This window comes from Dasypus novemcinctus, chromosome 2, assembly GCF_030445035.2.
Source record: "Dasypus novemcinctus isolate mDasNov1 chromosome 2, mDasNov1.1.hap2, whole genome shotgun sequence".
Classification (NCBI taxonomy): Eukaryota; Metazoa; Chordata; class Mammalia; order Cingulata; family Dasypodidae; genus Dasypus; species Dasypus novemcinctus.
In genome coordinates, this window is record NC_080674.1 from 125844448 (window position 1) to 125869961 (window position 25514).

Consider the following 25514-nt stretch of genomic DNA (forward strand, 5'->3'; position numbering starts at 1 on the left):
GTCATGTGTTTTATATTTAAGTCACCGCAGAGGCTCTTTGGTAGTAGTCAGTATATAAATATAATACAGGGGGAAGTGGACTTGGCCCAATGGATAGGGCGTCCGCCTACCACATGGGAGGTCCACAGTTCAAACCCCAGGCTTCCTTGACCGTGTGGAGCTGGCCCATGCACAGTGCTGATGCCAACCCAATAAAGTCTACCACTTACAAGGTACCTTTTGCACTTTGGAAAATACGAGAGGAGCATTTCTGGTTTACCACACAACAACCCTATAATGTAAATACTATCCCTGGGTTTTATGTGAGAAAACAGGTTCAGAGAGTTTAAATAGATTATCCAAAATCACACAGCCCGGTGGCTGAGACCAGAGCAGCTGATTCTAGCTAACCTCATTCTGGGGAAGTGGACTTGGCCCAATGGATAGGGCGTCCGTCTACTACATGGGAGGTCCACGGTTCAAACCCGGGCCTCCTTGACCCATGTGCAGCTGGCCCATGCGCAGTGCTGATGCGCGCAAGGAGTGCCCTGCCACACAGGGGTGTCCCCCACATAGGGGAGCCCCACGTGCAAGGAGTGTGCCCCGTAAAGAGAGCCGCCCAGTGCGGAAGAAAGTACAGCCTGCCTAAGAATGGCGCTGCACACACGGAGAGCTGACACAGCAAGATGACGCAATAAAAGAAACACAGATTCCCGGTGCCGCTGATAAGAATAGAAGCGGTCACGGAAGAGCATACAGTGAGCAGACACAGAGAGCAGACAAATCAATGAAATGATTCTTTTTTCTTTTTAAAGATTTATTTATTTGTCCCTGCCCCCACTTGTTGTTTTCATGCTTGCTTTCTGCTCTCTGTGTCTGTCTTCTTTTTTAGGAGGCACTGCGAACTGAACCTAGGACCTCCCATGTGGTAGGTGGGTGCCCAACTGCTTGCCACATCCCCTTTCCTGAAATGATTCTTAATGCTATTGTTTTCTATGGGAAACTTTATCAAAATGGGGGAAAAAGGCATTGAGTGTAGAACATTGATGCCTAGAAAGACATCCAAGAAATGGTTAACAGCAGTTACCTCTAGGAGGGGGCAAGGCTTAAAAGGACTTTTTTGTGTCAGCATCATTTGAGTATCTTAAAAACAATTTTTTTTTTAAGCAGTAAAAGTTAACAACCCCTTGAAGTGGCTCCTGCATACCATGTGGGAGGTGCTGGATTTGCATCCCAGGGCCTCCTTGTGAAGGCAAGCTGGCCTGTGCCTGCATAGAGCTGACGACCCATGCCCACGGAGAGCTGATGGTCTGCATCTGTGGAGAGCTGACGCAGCAAGATGGCACAACAAAGGGAGAGAAGCAAAAAGAAGAATGCACAGCTATATGCAGACAGCAAGCAAGCTGCAAGGGGGAGGGGAATAAATAAATAAAGAAAAAATAAATCTTAAAAAAAAAGTTAACCCCTCTAAAAATAAGTATATTTATAATAGTGGTCTTATTATCCTTATATACATTTTTTGATTACTCAGTATAAATGACATTACTTACATAATCATTACATATAACAGTTATTCCAAGTCTGTAGAATTTGATGCATAATTTTATTTTTGGAAATAAACATAGTGTGTAGATATGACATTGATAATGGATATGACTTGGTTGGTGACAAATCCTTAGATTGGACATGTGTATCAACATGAATATGTGTAAGTTTAAATATAAAGCAGTCTTCAAATGTAAAGCCTTATAACAATATTATTCTTGTAAATGGACATTAGAAACTGCTATATAGGCAATTTTCTGATCTACAGAACTAATCTACAGCAAAAAGAAGGAACTACCTATGGTGTATTGAATCAGAAGAGTGAGGTCAGACTACAAGGGCTCTTGAATGTAAGGCAGTGTTTGTGTTTAACACATTGAATGATAGGGAAGAACTGCAAATTTTGAGCAAAAGTATGACATGGTTTAAAGACTCTTTAGGAAGGATAATCCAGCAACAGTTTGCTGATAGCTAGGAGAGGTTAAGATTGGAGGCAGAGAACGCTGGGAGGCCAGTAATCTAGACATGAAATGATGGGATAGGAAAGAAATGGACATTCACAGTTCCTTACATGAACTGGAAACTCTGCAGTATACAAACTGTGTTTACCTTAACAACCTAAAGCACCTAGAACAACGCTAGATACTGAGTAAGGACACAGTAACAGCAGAATTATCAAAATCTCAGTGACATGTGCGGCCCTAAATGGGAGAAGGGAAAGAATGCCTGGGAGAAATCCAACAGAGATATGACACTGAGAAGGCAGGACAGTTTGAGGAAGAGAATGACTAGTTAGATTTCCTTCTTTTGGTACAAAGTAAACATGGGAAATATCACAACTGGCTTAGAAGCCCTGATAATAGAGGATCTAAAGAATCTTTCTATATATATTCTCTTGGAACCAGTAGTCAGGAAAGGGTGGCATGAAGCACAGAGAGAAATAATAAGGTAACTGACCTCTGAGAGCAAAGATCTGTACAGCAAATAGATTATTAAAGACAAATTCAGATATTAAAATCTGGTTTACATAACAAAACACCTGAAAGACAGTGTTCATGATACTCATCAAGTGATATTAATGCTCAGGTGTCACCTTTGTTTTTGTCAACATTTCAGTAAAGAAATGTATGATTTTCAACACATATGACAAAGGATTAAATCTTTTATAAATAAAGGACACTTATAAATCTGTAAGGAAGACAAACAACCCAAATAAAATGTGAAGAAAGAATTTAAATAGGCAAAACAATGAGAGTATAAATGGCCAGTAAGCCTCTGAAAATAAAATGGTACTTTGTTAGTGCTCAAAGATATGTAAATTAAAACAATAAGCTACAATTTGTAATCATTAAATTGGCAAACTAAAAAGAATAATAATATCCAGTGTTGTGAGAATGTGGGGAAGTAGGCTTTCTTACAGAACACCTGGTCCTCTTTTTAGGCTTTCTGTAGTTGATAACTAGGTACTGCGTGTTTACGTATCTACCTATTTGTAGAGTACTTTTATAGGCTCTAAATATGTTTTAGAATTTTAGTGCTTGGCATATAGCAGGTATTTGTAAATTCTTGAGGGTCAGTTTTTAGGGAAAAAACCTTCTTTCATCTTTAATAGCCTATCCTAAGCCCCTGATTTATTTAGAATGACAGAAATAGGCCAAAAGTTGTTTCTTAAAAAAAAAACAAAAAACTTTCAGGGTTATGAACTGGATTTTGTATGGACGATTTATAAATATGTCAAATTGTGGGATATTTTAATGGTTTCAGCCAAAAAACCTCTATCCTTAACTATTATAATATTGCCGTTTTTATCACAACTTAAATCTACCTGTTTAGGTAGGTTTTCTTTGATCTTTTCCTATATTTTCTACACAAACAAATGTTGATTTTAAAATTTTTTGTTTGGTGAAAATAATTTTTTTTTTTAAATATAAGAAAGTTGCTTACAGCATTAGAGGAGCAGAATGGCATGGTAGTAGATACAGATTCTGGTCTAGATTTTGCCATATCTTATAGTCTTGGAACCTGGGGCACTTTAGGTAATCTTTCCCAAACTGTTTTCTCATATGTGAGAGTAGGAATCTCTGTTCCTGCCAACCTTCTAAAAGGCTGTATGGGGTTAAATGCAACAATGTATATAAAGATTCTTTGAAAATGCAAAGTACACTATCAGTATAAGGAGGTCTTCTTAATATTTTATTATTTAAAAAAAAATTTAGTCATTCATTTTAAGCATAACATTGGTACATAGTGCAGTGACCTTTCTCCCTGTATACAATTTCAAAATATCTTTTAATATTGTTGCTATCCAAGTCCTTCAGCCCTGTTACCAGTGTTATGTACCTCTGCTAACAGTGAATGACTGTATGGGGTCAGTGTTATTTTAATGCTCTCTAATGTAGATACTTGTTTTGAATAAATTTGTTCTGATATTGTTTCATGCATGTCATTGATCTTAACTATCCTTCAATGCTTACCTGTTTGGGTGCACTTTGTACAATTTCCACTTGGGGGCAGTGTTTCATTGCACAATTGAATAGTTCTTCCTTAAATATAATATTGCTTTTGAACTTTCCTGTGCTCACGTGAAAAGGGTCATAAAAGTCTGCAACAGCATATATAAAAATCTTGATTTTTTTTTTTTGCTGGTTGTTTCCTGTCATTTGAATAATTGCATGGAAGTGAACAATTAATAGGAATTTGGCCTTTTGAGAATCTTACCACTTTTTTCTTCTCAAGGGATAATATAAGCTTCTTTTCATTATTTCATGTTTTTTGAAGAGTCTTTTATTTGTAGTAAGAGTGATAAAACTATATAGTTGGGAAAAAATATGTTGCAGTCCACATTTTGAAAAACATTTTTTTTTTAAGTTAAGTAAAAACACATTTGACGTAGCTGATTAGAACTGTGGGTAGGCATTGGCTTTTTCTCTGTATCATTTTTCTATGTCATTCACTAACCCCTACCCTAATCCAAAAAAGGCTATTCTTCAGAAAAAGAAGAAAATATTACTGTAGTAATCATCAGTATGGTAATATACCATTATACCACCCTGCCATTTACTACTAAAAATTTTTTGTTATATTCTTCAAAATTGATTTATGCAAAAACCCTACACAAAGATTATTTTTCAATGCAAAATGTTAATTCTTTTCCCAAGTATTTTTCTTAAGTCCTGTTTTTTTTTTTTTCAGGTTGTTTGAAATAGATCTGGCTACCTTTTCATTATTTCTGCCTATTTTGTAAATTTTGTCTTAATTATTATATAAATTAATTTTGATTTTTATTTATCTCTATTATTTAGTTATGCTAGCCTATATATACTTTATGCTAAAATCTGCACATTACTGTGGTCATCACGTATTCAACTATCAATAGATTATGAACTTTTTGAGGGAGGGGCACCATTCTTATATATCTCTATCCCTTTGTAGATTTCTTTGCAAATAGTGAATGCTGAATTAATGTTTCTTATGATATCATTTAGGAGACATTTTATAATTATTTGATTAGATATAGGGAGATGTTACATTGTAATTGTGGTCATTTGTTTAAAATTGGAGTCATGGTATAAATTAGTGACTGAACACATATTATTTCTGTCTAATTTTTTATCTCTTAATGAATGACTTATTTCTTTTGTCTTAGACCATTACACAGTATATTTTGTGAAAATTTACAAGTGCACTTCTCTGTCTAATAGTTTAAGATCATGGTGATTCTTTATCACCATTCTTGTAAATAAAAGCCTTTATTTGCTATGGAGAAGAAAATTCATATTATGTGTTTAATCTTAGAATGATTTTCAAGTTTTTCTTTCTTTCTCTTTCTTTCTCCTTTCTTTTCCCTTCCTTTCTGAAAGAGTGGGTTGGATCGTTTTGTTTTCTTTTCAAAAAGGAAAAGTATTGGAAAATTAGAAAGTTCATGACATGAATATTTTTCTTACGTGTTTTTGCTGTTTCTTCTTATCTGTATTCAAAAACAAAGGGCCCTGTTTTTCAGTATGTTTCTTATGATAGTTTAGTAAGGTGGGGTTAGAATAGAAGGGAATTCAGCAGATGATTGAAGAAATTAGAATTTTATTTCTTAACTCATATTTTGAAGGTTTAGACCTTTTGGTGTAATTAAGAAATAATTGACATATTTGGTTGTTTCTAAAAAACGTTAAACATAAAATAGCCATAAGACCTAAGAAACCCACTCATAGCTATTTACCACAAAGAACTGAAAGCAAGGACTCAAATAGATACTTGTATACTGGTATTCATGGCAGCATTATTCATAGTATTCAAAGGTAGAAACAACCCACATGTCCATTGGCAGATGAGAAGATAAAGAAAATGAGGTACATACATACAGTGAAATATTATTCAGCCATGAAAAGGAATGAAGTACTGATATGTATTACAATGTGGATGAACCTTGAAAACATTATCCTAAGTGAAATAAGCCAGACCCACCAAAAGGATTAATATTGTATGAGTCCACTAATATGAAATACCCAGAATAGCCAAATTCATGGAGATAGAAAGTAGATTAGAGATTACCAGAGGCCAGGGGTAATAGAGAATGGGGAGTTATTGCCTACCGGGTACATTGTGTTTGGAGTGTTGAAAAAAGTGTTGGAAGTAGATACTGGTGATGGTTGCACAATATTGTGAATGTAATTAATGCTGCTCAATTGTGCATTTAAAAATGGCTAAAGTGGCATATGTTATGTTACCTATATTTTATCACAATTAAATTTTTAAAAAAAGTAAAAAAGAATTGTCCAAGTATTTTAAAGTTTTTGAAAACATTGTTGTTTGTTTTTTGCATTGCAGTGAATGATTTAGGTGGGGACGCCAGGGGAGGTGGTAAAAGCTCCCTAGCTGCTGATAAGGTTGTTGAAGAAATAAGAAGGAAAGGTGGAAAAGCTGTGGCCAACTATGGTACGGTATTTGAAGGAACTGTATTATGAATTTTATTTTCCTTTAACGAAAATAATAGTTGAGCAAATATCTCAGCATTCCAGTGTAATTATGAAATTAGATTTTATCTATAGTTCAAAAATATTTGGCTATCCATTTAATATAATATATCAGAATTTTTATACTTTTGATAGAGGTTTTTTCACATGCTTCTAACCTTTTTTTCTATTGTTTAGTTTTTCTATTAATGAGCACATTATATAATCAGCACTCTTGTGGATATTGATATGGATATGTTCTTGTTCTAAAAAAGATTGCTTTAGATAAAAGATCTTATATGTTTCTACAGAATAAGATTGAATTCTCCTTTTAAAAATTAAACAAAAAAAATATTAAAATAATACAGTATAAGAAGTAAAATCCCCTTATGTTCCCAGCCTTCATATTCCATTATCCATAAGCAATCATTGTTATATATAATCTTCTAATCTTTTTTAAAATTTAAGAGTCATTGTAGTTATGTATTAAAATAAGCCACGAGAAAAACAGCAGCTAGAACCTTTACATTTGTTGTGTTGATCTCAATAGTATGTGTAGGGAGCCAGTTGAACAGACATACTTTAAAAAGCTAGTGATTACTAGTTTTGCTGCAATCCCGAATTGTTTTTTTGATCGGCGATAAAATTAGATTGCCAGTAACTTCATTTTGAAATTGTAGGGGAAAGGAATAAGGGTATGATTTCTTTTGATTGTTAGAGTTAATAATAAGACAGACATTTTAGTATCTGCCTTCCATATAGGAGACAGAGAGAAATGTTTTTAACAATTTTTATAAAAACCCACACCTGGGATTTAAAGATAAAGATAAAGAAAAAAAATATCATTCCTTTTCCCTCCCACTCATACAGTTCTAACATGCAACCTGTATTAATCAGGGTACAGTCAGGAAAACAGATTTTCCAAGTGTGAAATATTTTAATATAAGGGATTAGAAGCTTAGACAACCACCTGTAGGGCTGGGTGAGCCCAGGACAGGGAACCTGTGCCGACCCTTCTCGGCTTGCAGGTGGTTCTCAAAAGCTCATCTGGATGTGTTGTCAGTCTCATGTCTGCAATCTGTTCACAAGATTGCCTGCTTCTGCAGTCTTCTACTTTTGCACCTTGTAGGTGAGTATTTCTTATGGCAGATCTGACTCAGTATTATCTGGGTTTCAGGGGAGGGACTTGATTTCCTGGTTCCTCCCCTGTGATTGTAGAAAATACAAGAGACAGTGGTGATGTTGAGTTGATAGTAGACTGTTTGGCACACAAATGTGGAGATGTGAGCCCTTTTCTCTGGAAATTGCTGATTAGCAGAAAATAACTGTGTACTAGTCAGCCAGAAGGGTGTTGATACAAAATACCAGAAAAAGTTGGTTTTTATAAAAGGTATCTGTATTAGTCAGCCAAAGGGGTGCTGATGCAAAATACCAGAAATTGGTTGGTTTTTATAAAGGGTATTTATTTGGGGTAGGAGCTTGCAGATACCAGGCCATACAGCATGAGTTACTTCCCTCACCAAAGTCTATTTTCACATGTTGGAGCAAGATGGCTGCTGATGGCTGTGAGGGTTCAGGCTTCCTGGGTTCCTCTTTTCCAGGGTCTTTCTTGTCTCTGGGTTCAGGGTTCCTCTCTTCCCAGAACTTGCTTCTTCCTGGGTTCAGGGTTCCTTTCTTCCTAGGCCTTGCTTCTGTTTCCTCTGTGAGTTTACTTCCCAGGGCTCCAGCTTAAGGCTTCAGCATCACATTCCAACAGCAAAACTCCAACATCAGGGAAGTGGCTGTAGCTTGATCCATTGGGCTCCCGTCTACCATATGGGAGGCCCTGGGTTCACATCCCAGGGCCTACTTGTGAAGGCAAACTGGCCTGCGCCCACAGAGAGCTGATGGCCCTCGCGCCTGCAGAGAGCTGGCACATCAAGATGACCCAACAAAGGGAGACAGACACAGAAGAACGTGCAGCGAATGGACACAGAGAGCAGACAGCAAGCAAGCTGCAAAGAGAGGGGGGAATTGAAAAAACAAAACAAAACAAAAAAAACCCTCAACTCTGTCCTTTGCCATGCCTTTTATCTGTGAGTCCCCACCCCTTGGTGGACTCAACACCCTAATGATGTGATCCAATCAAAGCCCTAATCATAACTTAATCACGCCAAGGTACAGACCAGGTTACAAACATACTCCAGTATCTATTTTTGGAATTCATAACCATATCAAACTGCTATACTCCATCCTCTGAATTTCAAAAAGACATTAACAATATTTGAAAAAACCTTAAATCAGTAACAGTGCAAGTACAAAATCATATCACAACCAATTTAAAGAAATACAGTTTGTCTTGGGGTGAAGTCCTGTCTGCTACAGACCTCTGAAACTTACAAAACAATTTGTTTCCAATACATAAGTGGGCAAAGGATAAACATTTTCATTACAGTAAGAAGAAATTGGGAGGGAAACATCAGTCACAGGTCCTCTACAGTTTAGTAAGCCTGCAGGGCATCCTCCATTCGATTTCAGTCTGAGAGTCATTCTTAAGATGATGGTTTCTTCTTTGTGCCTTATGGGAACCTACCCTTTCCACTGGCTTGCCCAATGGCCATTTTCTTGGTTCTACCCTCATCAAGTATCTGGGTGTCGACAAGCTCCAGACCTCTCCCTCCAAGAGTGTTGGGGTGATTGCCACACCTTACCCAATCTTTGGGTTAGAGTCTTAACACCTCTAGCACAGGGGTGTGAAGACAACATTCCTCCTAACGTTTGGCATACAGGCTCAATCCTCTCAGAGCAATGAGTTAACCACCTAGCCTTCCCTAACCTTTGGGGGACAGGTCCGCCCCTCTCAGACCTGTGGGGTGCTGACCTTAGCTGCTCTAATCCTTGGGGAAAGTGTTCCACCCTCTCTGTACCCTGGGGCAGCAAAAGTCTACCAGTACATCAGAGAGGAACAACCATCCTCTTAACGACTGGGACAGACTCACCCTCTCTCTACACATGGGTGGGGTTCCTCTCTTGGGCCAAGGTGATGTCCTAATTCCAGATTTCAGCTTCCATGGTTGTCCTCTTAAAGCTGTTTTTCCTTCAGTCTTTCCTTTCCATGTCCTTTTTATTCCAGGCTGACAGTGGTTTTGTTCATACAGCTCTCTCAAAAACCTTGTTGGTTTAGCATGCAGGAAGCAAGGGTCCAAGCCATCAGACAGTAAGATTTTCCACAAATCTTTCCTGGATAACTGCATCTTCAATCTTGATTTATCAGTTCCAAGTTTAGTTAAGTCCTCCAATGGGGCACTTTCATCTGGGAGCTTAATTTCCAGAGGCTTGGATTTTCCAGAATCAGTTTCTGTTTTCTTTGTACCTGACAGTTCAGTCCTCAGCACATCTCTCTTGTCTGGCATTTTGCTATAAGCTGCAAGCAGAAGCCAAGCTGCATTCCCCAGGTTTACTTTGGAAATTTCTTTAGCTAAAATGCCCAGACTCGCCATTTTCAAATTCTGCCTGCCATAAAACACCAGGAATTAATCTTGCTAAGTTCTCTTTAACTCTAAAACATGGATTGCCTTTCCTCCAGTTTCCAATAATAGTTTCATCATTTACTTCTAAGGCATCATAAAAAGTCTGTTTAGCATCCATATTGCTATCAACAGTCTCTTCAAAGTGATCTAGGCCTTTTCCATCAAGCATCTCACAATTTCTCTAAAAAATACCCCTTACCTATTTATACAACTGTTCCAGCATTTCAGTAATTGGAAAAGCATTTCCCTACTCCTCAGTACCAAATTCTGTATTAGTCAGCCAAAGGGGTGCTGATGCAAAATACCAGAAATTGGTTGGTTTTTATAAAGGGTATTTATTTAGGGTAGGAGCTTACAGATACTAGGCCATAAAGCATTCCCTCACTAAAGTCTATTTTCACGTGTTAGAGCAAAATGGCTGCCTATGGCTGCAAGAGTTCAGGCTTCCTGGGTTCCTCTCTTCCAGGGTCTTGTTTGTCTCTGGGTTCAGGGTTCCTCTCTTCCCAGAGCTTGCTCCTTCCTGGGCTCAGGGTTCCTCTCTTCCTGGGCCTTGCTTTTATTTCCTCTGCGAGTTTATTTCCCAGGGCTCCAGTTTAAGGCCTCAGCATCAAACTCCAACATCAAAAGCCCTCAACGCTGTCCTTTGCCATGCCCAAGGAGTGGGGACTCAATGCCCTAATGACGTGGCCCAATCCAAGCTCTAATCATAACATAATCACGCCCAGGTACAGACTAGATTACAAACATAATCCAGTATTATTTTTGGAATTCATAACCATATCAAACTGCTACAGTATTTATTTGGGGTAGAAGTTTATAGTTACCAGACCATAAAGTATAAGTTACTTCCCTCACCAAAGTCTATTGCCACATGTTGGCACAAGATGGTTGCTAATGTCTGCAAGAGTTCAGGCTTGCTGGGGTTCTCTCTTTCCTGGCTTGTTTCTCTTCATGCTCAGCTGCTCTGCTTTCTCCGCAAGGCCAGGTGTAGACTATGAGGTGAATAGCTCATCTCTCTTCCCAAGGCTTTGCCTGTGTTTGATGGAGACTTCTCTCTTTCATGCTTCTGCTTCTCTGTGTGCCTCAAGACAAACTATATTTCTTTAAATTGATTGTGATATGATTTTGTACTTGCATTGCTACTGATTTAAGGTTTTTTTGAAAATTGTAATGTCTTTTTGAAATTCAGAGGGTGAAGTATAGCAGTTTGGCATTATTTTTGAACTCTGGGCATATTAGTTTATATTGGATTCAGAGGTTTCACTTTTACTTGATTAAATAATGATTAGGGCTTTGAATGGGCCACATCACTAGGAAGTTGAGTCCCTGCCCCCTTGGTGGGTGGGGACTCACAGAGAAACCACACTGCAGAGAAGGGAGGTTGGAGTTTTGAGCTGGAGCCTAGGAAGTAAACACACAGAGAAGCAGATATGGCAGAGGCCCTGGAAAGGTAGACAAGCTGTTTGCCTGATAGTGCATAGCTGACCTTGTGGAGAGAGCAGAGCAGCCAAGCCCGGAGAGAAAAGAGCCCTGAGAAGAGAGGAACCCAGGAAACCTGAATCTTTGCTGACGTTGGCAGACATCTTATTCCAAAATGTGGCAACAGACTTTGCTGAAGGAAGTAACTTTTATGCTTTATGGCCTGGTAACTGTAAGCTTCTACCCCAAATAAATACCCTTTATAAAAGCCAACAGATTTCTGGTATTTTACATCAGCACCCCTTTGGCTGACTAGTGCAAACTATAATCTATAACATTTTGTTGAGCTTTACTTTTTGTAGTTACTATTACAAAAAAGTTGGTGTCTCTCCCCCCACATGTAGCTATATAACACTGAACATTCTTTTTAAATTATGCACATGCCTCATTCTCTAGTCTTCCCACTTTCCCCTGCCCCAAAATTCTGTTTTGCTCCCCTAGGGGAAATTGCCTATGTGGCTATTTAAAATTAAATATAAATTAAGTAAAATTAAATACTCAGTTTGTCTGTTACACTAGCCTCATTTCAAATACTCAGTATCCACATGTGGCTAGTGGCTACCATTGTGGATGGTGCAGAAATAGAATATTACATTCATCACAAAGTTACGTCAAATATTCCTTATTCACCTTCCCCTTTCTTTTTTTGTTAAAGAGTTGTCTTAGGGGCTAAATTTCTTTTAAAACGTAATATTTTCATCTACACAAAATATAATCTATATTTCGATTTGTTATGTTTCTACTATATAAATATGTCTTTCTTGGGAATGAGTGCTGTTGGGTGAATAGTCTCTGTCATGTGCTCTGATCTATAGAATTGGGAAGGCATTTGTCAGAAAAGTTGCTGAGGTTTTGTCCTAATATCCCTTCTCAGATTCAGTGGAAGCAGGAGAGAAGATTGTGAAGACAGCACTGGATGCTTTTGGAAAAATAGGTGATGTTTCTTTGAGTTTATAGTGCTAATAGAGCACCTTCTTCTACCTTCCTAATAAAATATTTTTTATTTTACTTTTGTTTATGAATCAATTCCTCTTATTAATACATTTTTAGATTTGTTTAATGAATTAATTATTTTACACACCAACCTTATTCTACAAAGATTTGAGGTAATAATTCTTATGCAACATATATGGCTATACGTTGAATTTGTTTTCTTATATGGTTTTATGCACTCTTCATTTAAGTGCTTTAAAAATTTGTTAGCATTCTGTCAGTAACCTTTTTGTAGTTACTCAGTTAAATCCTAAATATGTTTATGAAGTAAAAATCAATATTTTGGAATTAGAGAACCTAGTGGGTTCTTTTTGAGTAATGATTCAGATTAAAATGATTCAATGCCTTGTAAATTAATTAAGGTGAATTGTGTATAATAAAAAGTCATTTTAAAGTAGCATTTAAAATATATTGTTTAGTCCATCCTTCTCTATGCAGTCTTCCTGCTTTAGTCCCACACAAACTTAATAAAAAGATTATGATTTAATGGAAGAAAACATTACAGATAAGTCCACCATGCTTATAATCTGAAAAGCATTAATTTTAAAAATTTGAATGTGCCCCCCCCCTCCTTTTGATCTAGCGTGATTTATTTTTCTTTTATTTTTGGTTGAGCTTGTATGCTAGATATGTTCATATATCATCTTACGAAAGGGGTAGAGGAGATCACAATTGTTGAAAGCCAGAGGGTAAATATGTCACAAGATGGTGATTGAATCTTAAAAAAGAATTCCTTTCATTACATAGTGAGAATATAATTATATATTAAGATAGGTTATCAGTTTCCAACTCTAATGTCTTCCTTGCTAAGCTTATGACTTTTGAGTGGCATGGAAAAATCTTTTAAACTTTTAACTTTGTGCGTGGATTTTGAGGTTAAATGTGAGATGGCTTATGGTTACCACTGAATTCTAAGAACCTAAGGTTTGGTGGCAGACTTGGCCCAGTGGTTAGGGTGTCTGTCTACCACATGGGAGGTCTGCAGTTCAAACCCCGGGCCTCCTTGACCTGTGTGGAGCTGGCCCATGCGCAGTGCTGATGCGTGCAAGGAGTGCCCTGCCACGCAGGGGTGTGCCCAGCGTAGGGGAGCCCCACGCGCAAGGAGTGCGCCCCGTAAGGAGAGAGGCCCAGCAGGAAAAAAGTGCAGCCTGTTCAGGAATGGTGCCACATGGAGAGCTGACACGACAAGATGACGCAACAAAAGGAGACACAGATTCCCGTGCCACTGACAACAACAGAAGCGGACAAAGAAGACTCAGCAAATAGACACAGACAACTGGGGTGGGCGGGGGGGGGGGGGGGAGAGAAATAAATAAATAAATCTTAAAAAAAAAAAACCTAAGGTTTGTGCAACAGCAACTTCTGTAAGTTAGATCCGTAAGTTTGAGAGGAAGGTGCTAATGTAATATGATACTCGTGGTGGCTTTATGGATCAATTTTTTTGGTCATACGCATAAAATTTCATTTTTATAGTGCTCTTTTATTTTATTTACTTTTCTATAACATAACGAGTTTGAAAGAAATTTGAGTTGTAAGCAAATGCAAATTAATATGCTTACTTTTATGTTTGTGACCTGGATCTTTTTATTGCAGATGTTGTGGTCAACAATGCTGGGTGAGTATTATTTCATTATTAGTAAAGAAATATGCATGCAGAAGTATTTGTTTATGTGTATATTTTCTTTTCCCCTTTCCTTACGCTATATAATATTAATTTTTAGAATTCTGAGGGACCGTTCCTTTGCTAGGATAAGTGATGAAGACTGGGGTAAGTTGTTTTTATGTATGTCTCTGTGGAGCATGCCTATCTATTTAACCTTCCTTAATAGTTTGATAAATTTATACATTTAAGAAAAAATTTGCTTCTGCCTACGTTTGCTGCTCTAATATAGATAATAAACAAGCTTTGCTACTGAAAACAGTTGGACATAGGTTTTTTTTATTTGGTAAATTAAAAAGAGGTCACATCATTTGACAGGAACTATCCAAAGGATTTGTTTTTAAGATTTATTTTATTTAATACCCCCTGACTATTGTTTGCTCTTGCTGTCTGCTCTCTGTGTCCATTCACTGTGTTCTCTCTCTGTCTGCTCATCTCTTTAGGAACTGAACCTGTAACCTCCCATGTAGGAGAGAGGCGCTCAGTTACTTGAGCCACCTCTGCTCCCTGCTTTGTTGTCTTTCTCATTGTGTTTCCTCTTTCTGTCTCCTTGTTGCATCATCTTGTTGTGTCAGGCCATCATGCCAGCCCATTGCATCAGCTGCCTGTCTTGCTCCTTTTCTCCAGGAGGCACTGGGAACCGAACCTGGGATCTCCCATTGCGGTAGGCGGGAGCTCAGTCACTTGAGCCATATCCGCTTCCCCCAAAGGATTTTGTGCCTCTTTCAATTTGTTTTCCCCTTTCTTTCCTTAAGAGGGTATCAGCATTTTCTAGTAGTATTAACTGTTTCTAGCAGCCTTTAGCTGTGTGATTCTTTTTTCAGGAGCAGGGTATGGAGGGGAGCTAGGACACTAACAACGATGGCAGTCAGAGAACAGGGTGGGACAAAATCAGGATGTAATTTTGAAACTTCTAGTAAACAGGAAAGATTTCCTTCCATTAGGGATGCTGTGTAGGAAAGGTTGGGTTTAGGTAATGAACAAATCACAGTTATAAAATCTGTTTTTGTTTTTTTTTGTTCTTCCTTGTTCTTAATTTCATTGGCTCTCAGAACCAAAACATACAACCTACAAACAATTGTGGCTAGACAATGGCAGCCATGGCAACCTAGGTGAATTGTATTGGTCTTTATAGAGTGTGCTTCTGGGGGAATATTGTCAGAAGTTCTTTTGGAAGAAAAAAATACTTGTGTGATGAAAAACTAAAGCAAACAAGACCTTTCAGCTTCTTATTCCCTTGTAACAAGTGGGATAAAAGAGAAGCTGAGAAGGATAAGATTTGTTGGCAAAGGGGTCATTTATGCTGGGCTTTTCCTTGGAGATCTTTTGGGACAGAGATGTTCTGTCTAGTTTCACCCTAAGCTCACTACTCCTGACTATACTTTCCTCCTTCTTTCCTTCCCTCCCTCCTTCTCTTTCTCTTTCTTTTTTCTTTAAGTTGCTCTTTTCACTCTAACCTCCTTCTTCTAATATGTACAAGAAAACATTTGTTGAAACTCCAGACTGAAACAAAAATAAGAAGGGTTCAAAGCTTGATAATTAAAAAAAAATTTAAAATCTAGAGTTGTCTCTGTACCATTCCATAAATTGTCTCTTAATTAAATTGAAATATCTGAGAACTGATAGGCTTCTTTCTCTTTCTCTTTAAATTAATTTACAAGCCTTGGTAAAAACAGGTTACACTGAGTACTTTGTAAATATTTCTTGATGACGAACTGTGTAGTTTATGATTGTTTTAACTAATATTAGTAATGAGTGCCAATTTTATATGCAAAATTTTTGCCTAGTCATTTTTATAAAGAGGGCATGAATTAAAGATAGAATTGCATTTAGAATAATAATTGTAATTATTCTATCATAAGTTATAGGGAAAATTTTTAATTCTGAGTTTGAAGCATTGGTTGTTAGCATAATTGGAACAAAACCCAAAATGGCTGTAAGTATTCTCAGAGAGCAGCGAGGCAATTGGCGATTTTGAATGTGAGATAAAAAATGAATACTTTGGAGGCGGTGGACTTGGCCCAGTGGTTAGGGCATCCGTCTACCACATGGGAGGTCCACAGTTCAAACCCTGGGCCTCCTTGACCCGTGTGGAGCTGGCCCATGTGCACTGCTGATGCGCGCAAGGAGTGCCGTGCTGTGCAGGGGTGTCCCCAGCATAGGGGAACCCCATGCGCAAGGAGTGCACCCTGTAAGGAGAGCCGCCCAGCGCGAAAGAAAGTGCAGCCTGCCCAGGAATGGCACCGCACACACGGAGAGCTGACACAGCAAGATGACACAACAAAGAGAAACACAGATTCCCATGCTGCTGACAACAACAGAAGTGGACAAAGAAGAAGACACAGCAAATAGACCCAGAGAACAGACAACTGGTGGGGAGGGAAGGGGAGAGAAATAAATAAATAAATCTTTTAAAAAAAAACCAAATACTTTCGTGTAAGTAAACCATTGCTTAGGCTGAATTTGAGGCATGCCCATCTAATTTTTGACAAAGTATATAATAAAAAAACACAGTTTCTTGTTTTAGATATAATCCATAGAGTTCATTTGCGGGGATCATTCCAAGTGACGCGAGCAGCATGGGAACACATGAAGAAACAGAATTATGGAAGGTAGAGTTGCATATGGCTGTCAAGGGGGATTAAATATGGCTGTTTGTGGTTCTGATGTGCAAGGAAAGATAATATTCTACAAAGTCCTATGTAATGATTACTGGACATTACTCAGATATGAGTAGGCTTTTAAAATGTAGTCTTGGACATGCCCTCTCAATAAATTGGTATTATTTATAGTCACAGTTTACCTGGAAGCTTTATGTTTCTTTTCACCTCCTAACTTTTCTGCTGTTCTGTAACATTTAACAAAGCAATACAAACATTGCTTCAGCTGTACTTTATTCTTTAACCAAAATGTTGGTTTTTATCTTTAGTGACCAACTGGGGAGAGGACTGTTTCCTGTTAGTTTGTACTGGTCAGACATCATTTAGTCTGCTAACTGTTTAGAAACCGTAGGGCTTCTTGTGATTGCTTTTACGTGAGTGACTCAGAATGTGACAGTGCTGGTAAGGGATTCCATGTACTCTAGGGTCAAGGTCATTCCTTGTAACAGAGGGTTCACACATGTCCACTTAAAGTAAATCTTTTTTTTTTCCCAAAGTTAATTTTTATTTTTTAAACATTTTTAAAAAATTAAAGTTAATAGATCACATAGAATGTTACATTAAAAAAAAAGTGTTTCCCATATAACCCATTCCCCACCCCCCCACTCCCATCATTTTTGTAAATTGTATTTTTCTGAAATACATACATTGCAAAAAAAGGTTACATTATAAAAAACATAAGAAGTTCCTGTATACCCCCTACTCCCCCACCCCACTCCTCCTACACCAACAAACATCCACCATCATTGAGGCACACTCGTTGCATTAGGCGAACACATTTTGGAGCACTGCTGTACCACATGGGTAATAATTTACCCTGTAGTTCACACTTTCCCCAGAAGTAAATCATTTGTAATACCTTTTCTTACTGGAGATTTCTTAGCTTATCCTGACCATGACAGTTTCTAAAAGTTATTTAATATGAAATGTTTTATTTGGTCTAAGTAGAATAGGTGAGGTTGAATCAGGTTGTGAGATGGCATTGTTTTAATATGAGTCATTTTATACTTTTTCAGAAAGGGAAAGGGATAAAGTGAGAAGACCTAAAGTGATTAGAACTGCTTCATCATCTTTCTTGCTAAAATTTTAACTTTTGTACTGCCCATTAATTTTATGTTTATAAATATTTATTGCTTTTTAAATGGAAATAAATATACATTCTTACACTTAAGTTCATTTGGTCCTGTCCAAGCATTCTTTTTAAAGCAGTTAAATCTAGCAGTTGAATTTTGAGAGACTACTTTTGTATTAATATTATTTTTAGATATGTGAATCTTGTCTGTAGGAAGCTAGTGGCAGTACACAGAGTTGTTTTTGACAGGTGTCATAGTACTCCTCCCTATACCCCCCCGAAAAGGCTTTGAGTTGCAACTTATCAAGACATAGAAAAGAAGATGTTGAGATACTGATTTTCCTTTTAGGATCATTATGACTTCATCAGCCTCAGGAATATATGGCAACTTTGGCCAGGCAAATTATAGTTCTGCAAAGCTGGGTCTTCTGGGCCTTTCAAATACTCTTGCAATTGAAGGAAGGAAAAACAACATTCATTGTAACACTATTGCTCCTACCGCCATGTCACGGTTGACTCAGGGTATTTTCCCAGAAGGTAAGTACCTTAGATTTTTTTCAGTGCTGTTACCTGTACATCTGTGTGGAGTGAGCTTTGTATCAGTATTTAATTTTCTGAACACCTAAAAAAGAAATTATTTTCTCTCCAGTTTCAAAAGCAATATGCATAATACTTAGGCAATTTCAGAAAAGCACAAAAAAAGCAAATTTTCGTCCTCTGTATGGATACATATATATACTTTTTTTTTTTACAGAATGGGGTAATAGCATTTTTATTGTTTTATAATAATAACTTTTAATCAACTTTTATTTTTTAAAACAGGTTTAGGTTTACAAAAAGTTTGAGCAGATAATATTACAGAAAGTTCCCACATACCTACCCCCTTCCTTCCTCCCCTCAGATTCCCATGTTATTAACATCTTGTATTAGCATGGGACATTTGTTATAATTGGTGAACCATTACCGATACATAATTTTTAACTAAAGTTCATAGTTTACATTAGGGTTTACCGTCTGTGTTGCAGAATTCCATGGATTTTGACAAACACATGCCATACATCCACCATTACAGTTTTATCTAGAATAGTTTCACTGCCCTAAAAATCCATATGTGCCCTGCCTAGTCATCTCATCTCACCCCCTCCCTCTAGTGCCTGGCAACCACTGACCTTTTTACTGTTTCTATAGTTTTACCTTTTTCAGAATTTCATATAATTGGAATCCATACATATGTACCCTTTTCAGACTGGCTTCTTTAACTTAGCAGTATGCATTTAAGGTTCTTCCATGGCTTGATAGCTTATTTCTTTTTATTGCTAAGTAATTTTCCTTTGTGTGGATACACCACAGTTTGTTTATCCATTCACCTGTTGAAGGAATCTTAATTGTTTCCATTTTGGGCAGTTATGACTAAAGCTACTGTAAACATTTGTATGCAACGTTTTGTGTGTATGTGGACATACATTTTCAACTCATTTGGGTAAATACCTAGGCGACTGATTATTGGATTATATGGTAAGACTGTGTTTGGCTTTGTAAGAAACTACCAAACTGTCTTCTGAAGTGACTGTACCAGTTTTTACTCCTACCAGCAATGAATGAGAGTTCCTGTTGCTTCATATCCTCTCACTAGCATTTGTATTGTCAGCCTTTTGATTTCAGCTAGTCTAATAGGTGTGTAGTGGTATCTCATTATTGTTTTAATTTTCAAATGCCGAATTACATGTGATTTTGAGGATCTTTTCATATGCTTATTTGCCATCTGTATATCTTGGTGAGATGTATCTTCAGATTTTTGCCCACTTTTAATTGGGTTGTTTGTTTCCTTATTGTTGAGTCTTAAGAAATTTTGTGTATTTTGGATACAGGTTCTTTAAAAGATATGTGTTTAACAATATTTTCTTCTTAATTGAACAGCTTTGCCCTTTACTATCCCTAATTTTTTAAAGTCTGTTTTGTCTGATGTTAAATTAGGTGGTTTTCTGTGGCTTGCTATTTTCCTAGTATTTTTCTCCTTTTTCTTTTTCATCTTTTTACATTCATGTGCTTATGTTGTAGGTGTTTCTTTTGTAAACCACCTATCTGGGTATTTTAAAAAAATCAAATCTAACGTTTCTCTTTTTAACTTGTGAGTTTAGCTTATTTACATTTATTTTATCACTGATATATTTTGATTTCATTTACTGTTTGCATTTTGATGTTGATTAATACTATTTTTTCTCTGTCTTTTGTTTCTTTTTTTTGTATTTGCAATTTTTGTTTTTTGATCATTTATTTGCTCTTGACTGTTAAAATGTGTATATCCTATTTATGTTCTTTCTATGATTACCTTAAATATCATTTTAACTCCTGAACTGAGGAGTATAAGAATCTAAGAACATGTTTGTCCTGTGAATCCCGCTTTTGACTTGTGTGTTACTGCACTCCATTATTATAGTTCTTTTTTTAAAAATACCTACAAATTAAATATCATCATTGTAATTATTACATTAAATGTTTGGATTTACATACATGTTTATATTTTTTTAACTCACTTGCCTTTTTGTATCTTTAACCATCTTTTTGGGGTCAGTTTCCTTTTTGACTTTTACTTTTGGTGACTTCTTTGCATTTGTGCTTGGGTTATTTTTAATCATAAGCTCTTTGCCTGATTTTAATCTATGGAAGTTTTATGTTTTAAATTGACAATATTTTCTTCAGAAAAGATTTGTCTTTACTACTGCTGGTAGCTGGGAGGCACAACCAGCCTTGAACCGTTTCATTCTTCCTTGACAGTTCAGGTTCAGTGTGGGACAGTTCAGACTCAGGTCCCTTCTCTTGATGCTGGCCTACCACTGGTAGCAAATATCAGTGCTTTAATTGGCATCTGTCTTCCTTGCACCTCTGCTCTCCCTGAAGTGCAGAGCTAAGGACTCTTTTTCTATCACTTTCTGGCGGTAGGGGAGGCAGGATCTCTTACCTCAGCAGTTCTCAAAAACTACTTTCTGGCAGCAAAAGTGTTCTTCAGAGTACCTCAGCTCACTATAATGCTAAAAATCCTGCCATGTATAGTATTGTGGGGGGAAAAAAAAGACACTGGATTGAGTAAATTTAAGTTCCATTTTTGATTTGACATAATTTTATAGCTTACTAGCTATAGGACTTCTCAGACAATTCATTTACGTCTTGAACCTTGGTTTTCTTGTTTATAAAACTGAATTTAATAATACGCTAACCTAGGAATTTGAGAGTATGCTTTGAAAACCAGAAAGCATAAATACATGCTTAAACTATTAGTGATAATATTTAAAATAAGGTGTAAGACAGAAATGTCTTTTCTTCTTTTTTCTTGTCCAAGTAATAGATGCTCGGTTGGATTTTATGAATGTATTTATTATTGCATTCAGTGTAGAATCATTTAATTCAAATATCTGAATCCCTGTATCATAAATGCCCATTAACATTCCACTTTGTCATATTGGACACTTGAAGAATAGTATATATTGAGATAAATGGTATATAGGTATCTTAGTTTGCCAAAGGACTGTCGATGCAAAGTATCAGAAATGGGTTGGCTTTTATGAAGTGAATTTTATCAGGGGGAAATCTTACAGTTCGGAGGCTGTGAAATGTCCAAATCGGGGTACCATCAGAGATACTTTCTCGTCATAGTCAGCTACTGGTGATCCTGGCGTCCTCCATGTGGCAAGGCAAGATGGCGGGTCTGCCAGTCTTTCCCTAATTTCTCCTTGAGCTCTCAGCTGTGGGTGATCAGGCATCTTTCCCTTGGTTTCCCTCCTTGAGCCTCTCAGGCATCTCTTGTGTTCTGTAGCTGTAGTTGAACTTGGAGTCCTCTTTGTCCCTGTTTTCTCCTTTCTCTCACCTGGCAGGATCCAAATGGTGGCTTCTTTTCTCTGTGTCTCTCTGTACTCAGTTCTCAGTTTATATAAGACCCTAGCAAGAGGGCAGAGACCTGACCAAGGTCATTCTTCACTGACATAGTCCAATCAAAAGTGATCTAATCAAGTGTTCTACTCAAAGTCTTTAATTGAGTCCAACCAAAAGGCCTCCCACACAGTAGGCTTCCATACACAGGAATGGGTTAGCTAAGGACATAATTTTCTGGGGTCCACAAAAGACTCAAACCAGGACAATAGGTTAAGAATATGTTTTATTATATCATTTGAGATGGTTGGAGTCTGCCTTTGGTTTTCTCCTCTTGTGTGTAGTAGTGATTAGAGAGCAGTGTTCTGTTGGATTGCTTGTGTACTTGAGAGCTGCCAGAGACTTTAAGGTGAAGGGTTTTGGAGTTGCTCTTTTTCTTTTTTTTTAAAAAAAGAACATTAAAAAATATTTATTTTTCTTTTTTTTAAAGATTTATTTTATTTATTTCTCCCCTTTCCTCCCTGTCGTCTGCTGTGTCCATTTGCTATGTGTTCTTCTGTGTCCACTTGCATTATCCTGTGGCACTGGGAAACTGCGTCTCTTTTTTTTTGTTGCATCAGCTCTCTGTGTGTGCAGTGCCACTCCTGGGTGGGCTGTGCTTTTTTCATACAGGACAGCTCTCCTTGTGGGGCATAACCCTTGGACATGGAGGACCCCTATGCTGGGATGCTCCTGTGTGGCATGGCACTCCTTGAGTGTGGCAGCAGTACTGCGTGTGGGCCAGCTCACCACACGGGTCAGGAGGCCCTGGGGATTGATCCCTGGACCCTCCATATGGTAGATGGATGCGCTATTAGTTGAGCCATTTCTGCTTCCCTGGAGTTGCTCTTTAATTTACAGGGATGATCAATGCCATCTTTGTTACTTAGCATATTGACATGAAATTATATTCTGTCATTTAACAATCAAATTATGCATTGTTTTGGTCTTTTAGAGATTGTAAATTATATTCATTAATTGTATCTCTTTAACCTTGGGACAACTTGGTGGGGTAGGCAGGGAGAGCATTTTTTCACTCTCTGGTTTAGTTTGCCAAAGGTTGCTGATGCGAGGTACCAGAAATGTGTTGGCTTTTATAAAGGGTATTTACTTGGGATAAAAGCTTAAGTTTCAAGGCCGTGAAAAGTCCAACTCAAGGCACCTTAACAGGTGCTTTCTCACCAAAGTCAGCTGCCATGTGTTGAAGTAAGATGGTAGGCAGTCTCTACCTGCTCTCTGCCCTCCCCTTTGGGCTTCCTCTCTCAGGTTCAGATGCTCTGCTTTCTTCCTGATTTCAGCTGCAAGCCGGCATGGGGCTTGTCTCTTTCTGGGCCTCCTCTATCAGTCTTGGCTGTTCTGCTCTCTTCCCAAGTTCAGCTGTAAGTTATCAGGTATATAATAGGGCTGGTCTTCTCTTGAGGTGCTTCGTGGGCCCAGTCTCAGGGGCTTTGTGATTAATCAATCCTCTCTTTCATGTTGCAGAATCAAGTATGAAGGTTCCTTTTATTTTTACTGTGTCCCTCTGTCTGTATGAGTGTCCGTTTATGTCAGACCTATGAAGAGGGCTGAGACTCAACATGAATTACTCCCTACTGCTGTAATCCAATCAAAGGGTATCACATCCAGAGAAATAGATTAGCTTATAAACCTAATCTTTCTCTTTTTAGAATTCATAAAATAATCTCAAACTGTCACCATTTTGCTGATGAAGACACAGGTCCAGAGTTGAGTGATGTCTCAAGGTCCTAAGTTGCCTACTTGGCAGGACCAGTGTGAAAATCCAGGTTTTTATACTCCCTGTGTAGCACTTCTCTGTTCTACTAAACTACTCACAGAAAGTATGCAATGAGAAGGTATTTCCTATACTCTTTTACTGGTCAGTGATAGTTGCAAGAACCATTCACATTATTATCTTGTTGTCATTGCATTCGTCAAGACTGTTTTGTAGTTTTCTAGGTACTGGTTAAATATTTAATAGCTGCGTAAGTAAATTTTTTCAGAATTAATGGTTTTTAAGTTTCTTATGTTATATACAGCTTTACTCACCAGTCTTTGCCTAGGCAGTGCTAACTTTTCTTCTCCTGGATGGTACGTTATCCATCTTGGAAAAGTATGTCTGATGCCTCTGATTTTAGAAGTTTGAGAGAGTTTCAGGAATGTTTCCATTGGGATGAAAAAGTTCTTCCAAAAGTCATTATCCATAATAATATATAGAAATAAAAGAAATTTTGGGAAAATAAAACGATAGATTAAAAGTGTGTATAGTCTTTATATAACTGCTATCCCCCTCATTTTTGTATTTATTTCAGATATTCTAGAATCTCTGAAGCCTGATTATGTGGCACCCCTGGTCCTTTGGCTTTGCCATGACAGTTGTGAGGAAAATGGTGGTTTGTTTGAGGTACTTTCTGCCTTTTTCCATTCTCCCAAAGCGGTATTTATGTAATTAAATATTAAAAAATGATTAAAAAACTAATATTTTTCAGTTGTTTAAGTTTGTAAAAATTTATGCCAGTTGATATCACTGTGTTGTGTATATCTATATTCATATCTATCTATATCTATATCTGTATATTTATATCTATATAAATATAAACTTTTTTAGAGGTTTTCAGAGTATAGAAAAGTTACATTGAAAATATAGGGCAATCCCATAAAACCTGCCTCTTCCCCCTCCCACATTTTCCCCTATTAATAACATCTTATATTAGTGTGTTACATTTGATGCATCAATATTGAAACATTAGTACTAGCCAAGGTTTACCCTTTGTACTGTACTGTTTTATAGGTTTTGACAAAATGCGTAATGGTCTATATCATGCAGAAGAATTCCAGTGCCCTAAATGCCCTATGTTCCACCCCCCAGAACTTCTGGTACCTACTATCTTTATATCAGTGTTGCAAGATTTTCCATTCCTACAATACTAATAAGTCTGCTTTGGTCTGTGATTCCTTCCCCCCTTTATGTTTGTTCATTTCTCAATTTTGAGACTTTTGGGATGATGATGCCCACTCTGCTTCAGATTGGGAAGGGTCTTAATCTCATGGTACAAATGGAAGGAACTGCTTTGTTTGCCTTTGTAGATATTCTTCACTTTTTTGGATGTGAGTTGTCCAGTATATTTTTTAATATTTTTTTGTATGTTATAATTAAGGAAAAAGTGTTGACTTATTTCCTTTTTTTAAGAAAGTAATAGCAACTTTATAAATTCTGTTTTTCCTTATTTCCATTTCTAGTATTCTTACATAATGAAAAGGTGGATGGTTTGATGTTTTTAGTCTAAGGTAGAAAGTCTTCCTTGGTTTGAGAAGCTGAATGGTAAAGTGGAAAGGTAAAATATAAGGGTTAGTGTCAATCAGACTAGGTGTTTTGTTTTTTTTTAAGGCTAGGTTTTAAATTCTTGTTCTGAAAATTGCTAGCTTTCTGGATATTGTACAGATTAACCTCTGTGAGCTTTAATTTCCTTGAGGGTTGTTGTGACAACTAGAAATCACATTTTAAACAAAATCCCTAACCTCGGGCCTAGTTCTTAACAGACACTCCCCCCCTTTCAATTTTTTTTTTTTAAAGGAGTTGCTAAGGATTGACCCCGGGACCACTGAGCTACATCTCCTGTCCTCTATTTTTATTATTTTGTCAAAATAGCAAGAATTGAGTCTGGGCATAATAAGTGTGAATAAACACAATTTATTGATTTTAACTTTAAAAATAAACTTTCAGGTTTTCCCCTTACTATAGAAGCTTTAAATGTTTATTGTAAAAATAAA

At 37.2% G+C, this 25514-nt stretch overlaps 1 protein-coding gene across 1 annotated transcript in view; it reads left to right on the forward strand.

The window, feature by feature from the left end:
- HSD17B4 (hydroxysteroid 17-beta dehydrogenase 4) overlaps positions 1-25514 on the forward strand; it is a 106666-nt gene that overhangs the window by 13232 nt on the left and 67920 nt on the right. Inside the window, exons 4-10 of the mRNA XM_012519350.2 lie at positions 6346-6453; positions 12333-12392; positions 14045-14066; positions 14173-14219; positions 16639-16723; positions 18193-18380; positions 24056-24147. Of these exons, the coding sequence (XP_012374804.1) occupies positions 6346-6453; positions 12333-12392; positions 14045-14066; positions 14173-14219; positions 16639-16723; positions 18193-18380; positions 24056-24147 (602 nt within the window). The remainder of the gene's footprint in view (positions 1-6345; positions 6454-12332; positions 12393-14044; positions 14067-14172; positions 14220-16638; positions 16724-18192; positions 18381-24055; positions 24148-25514) is intronic.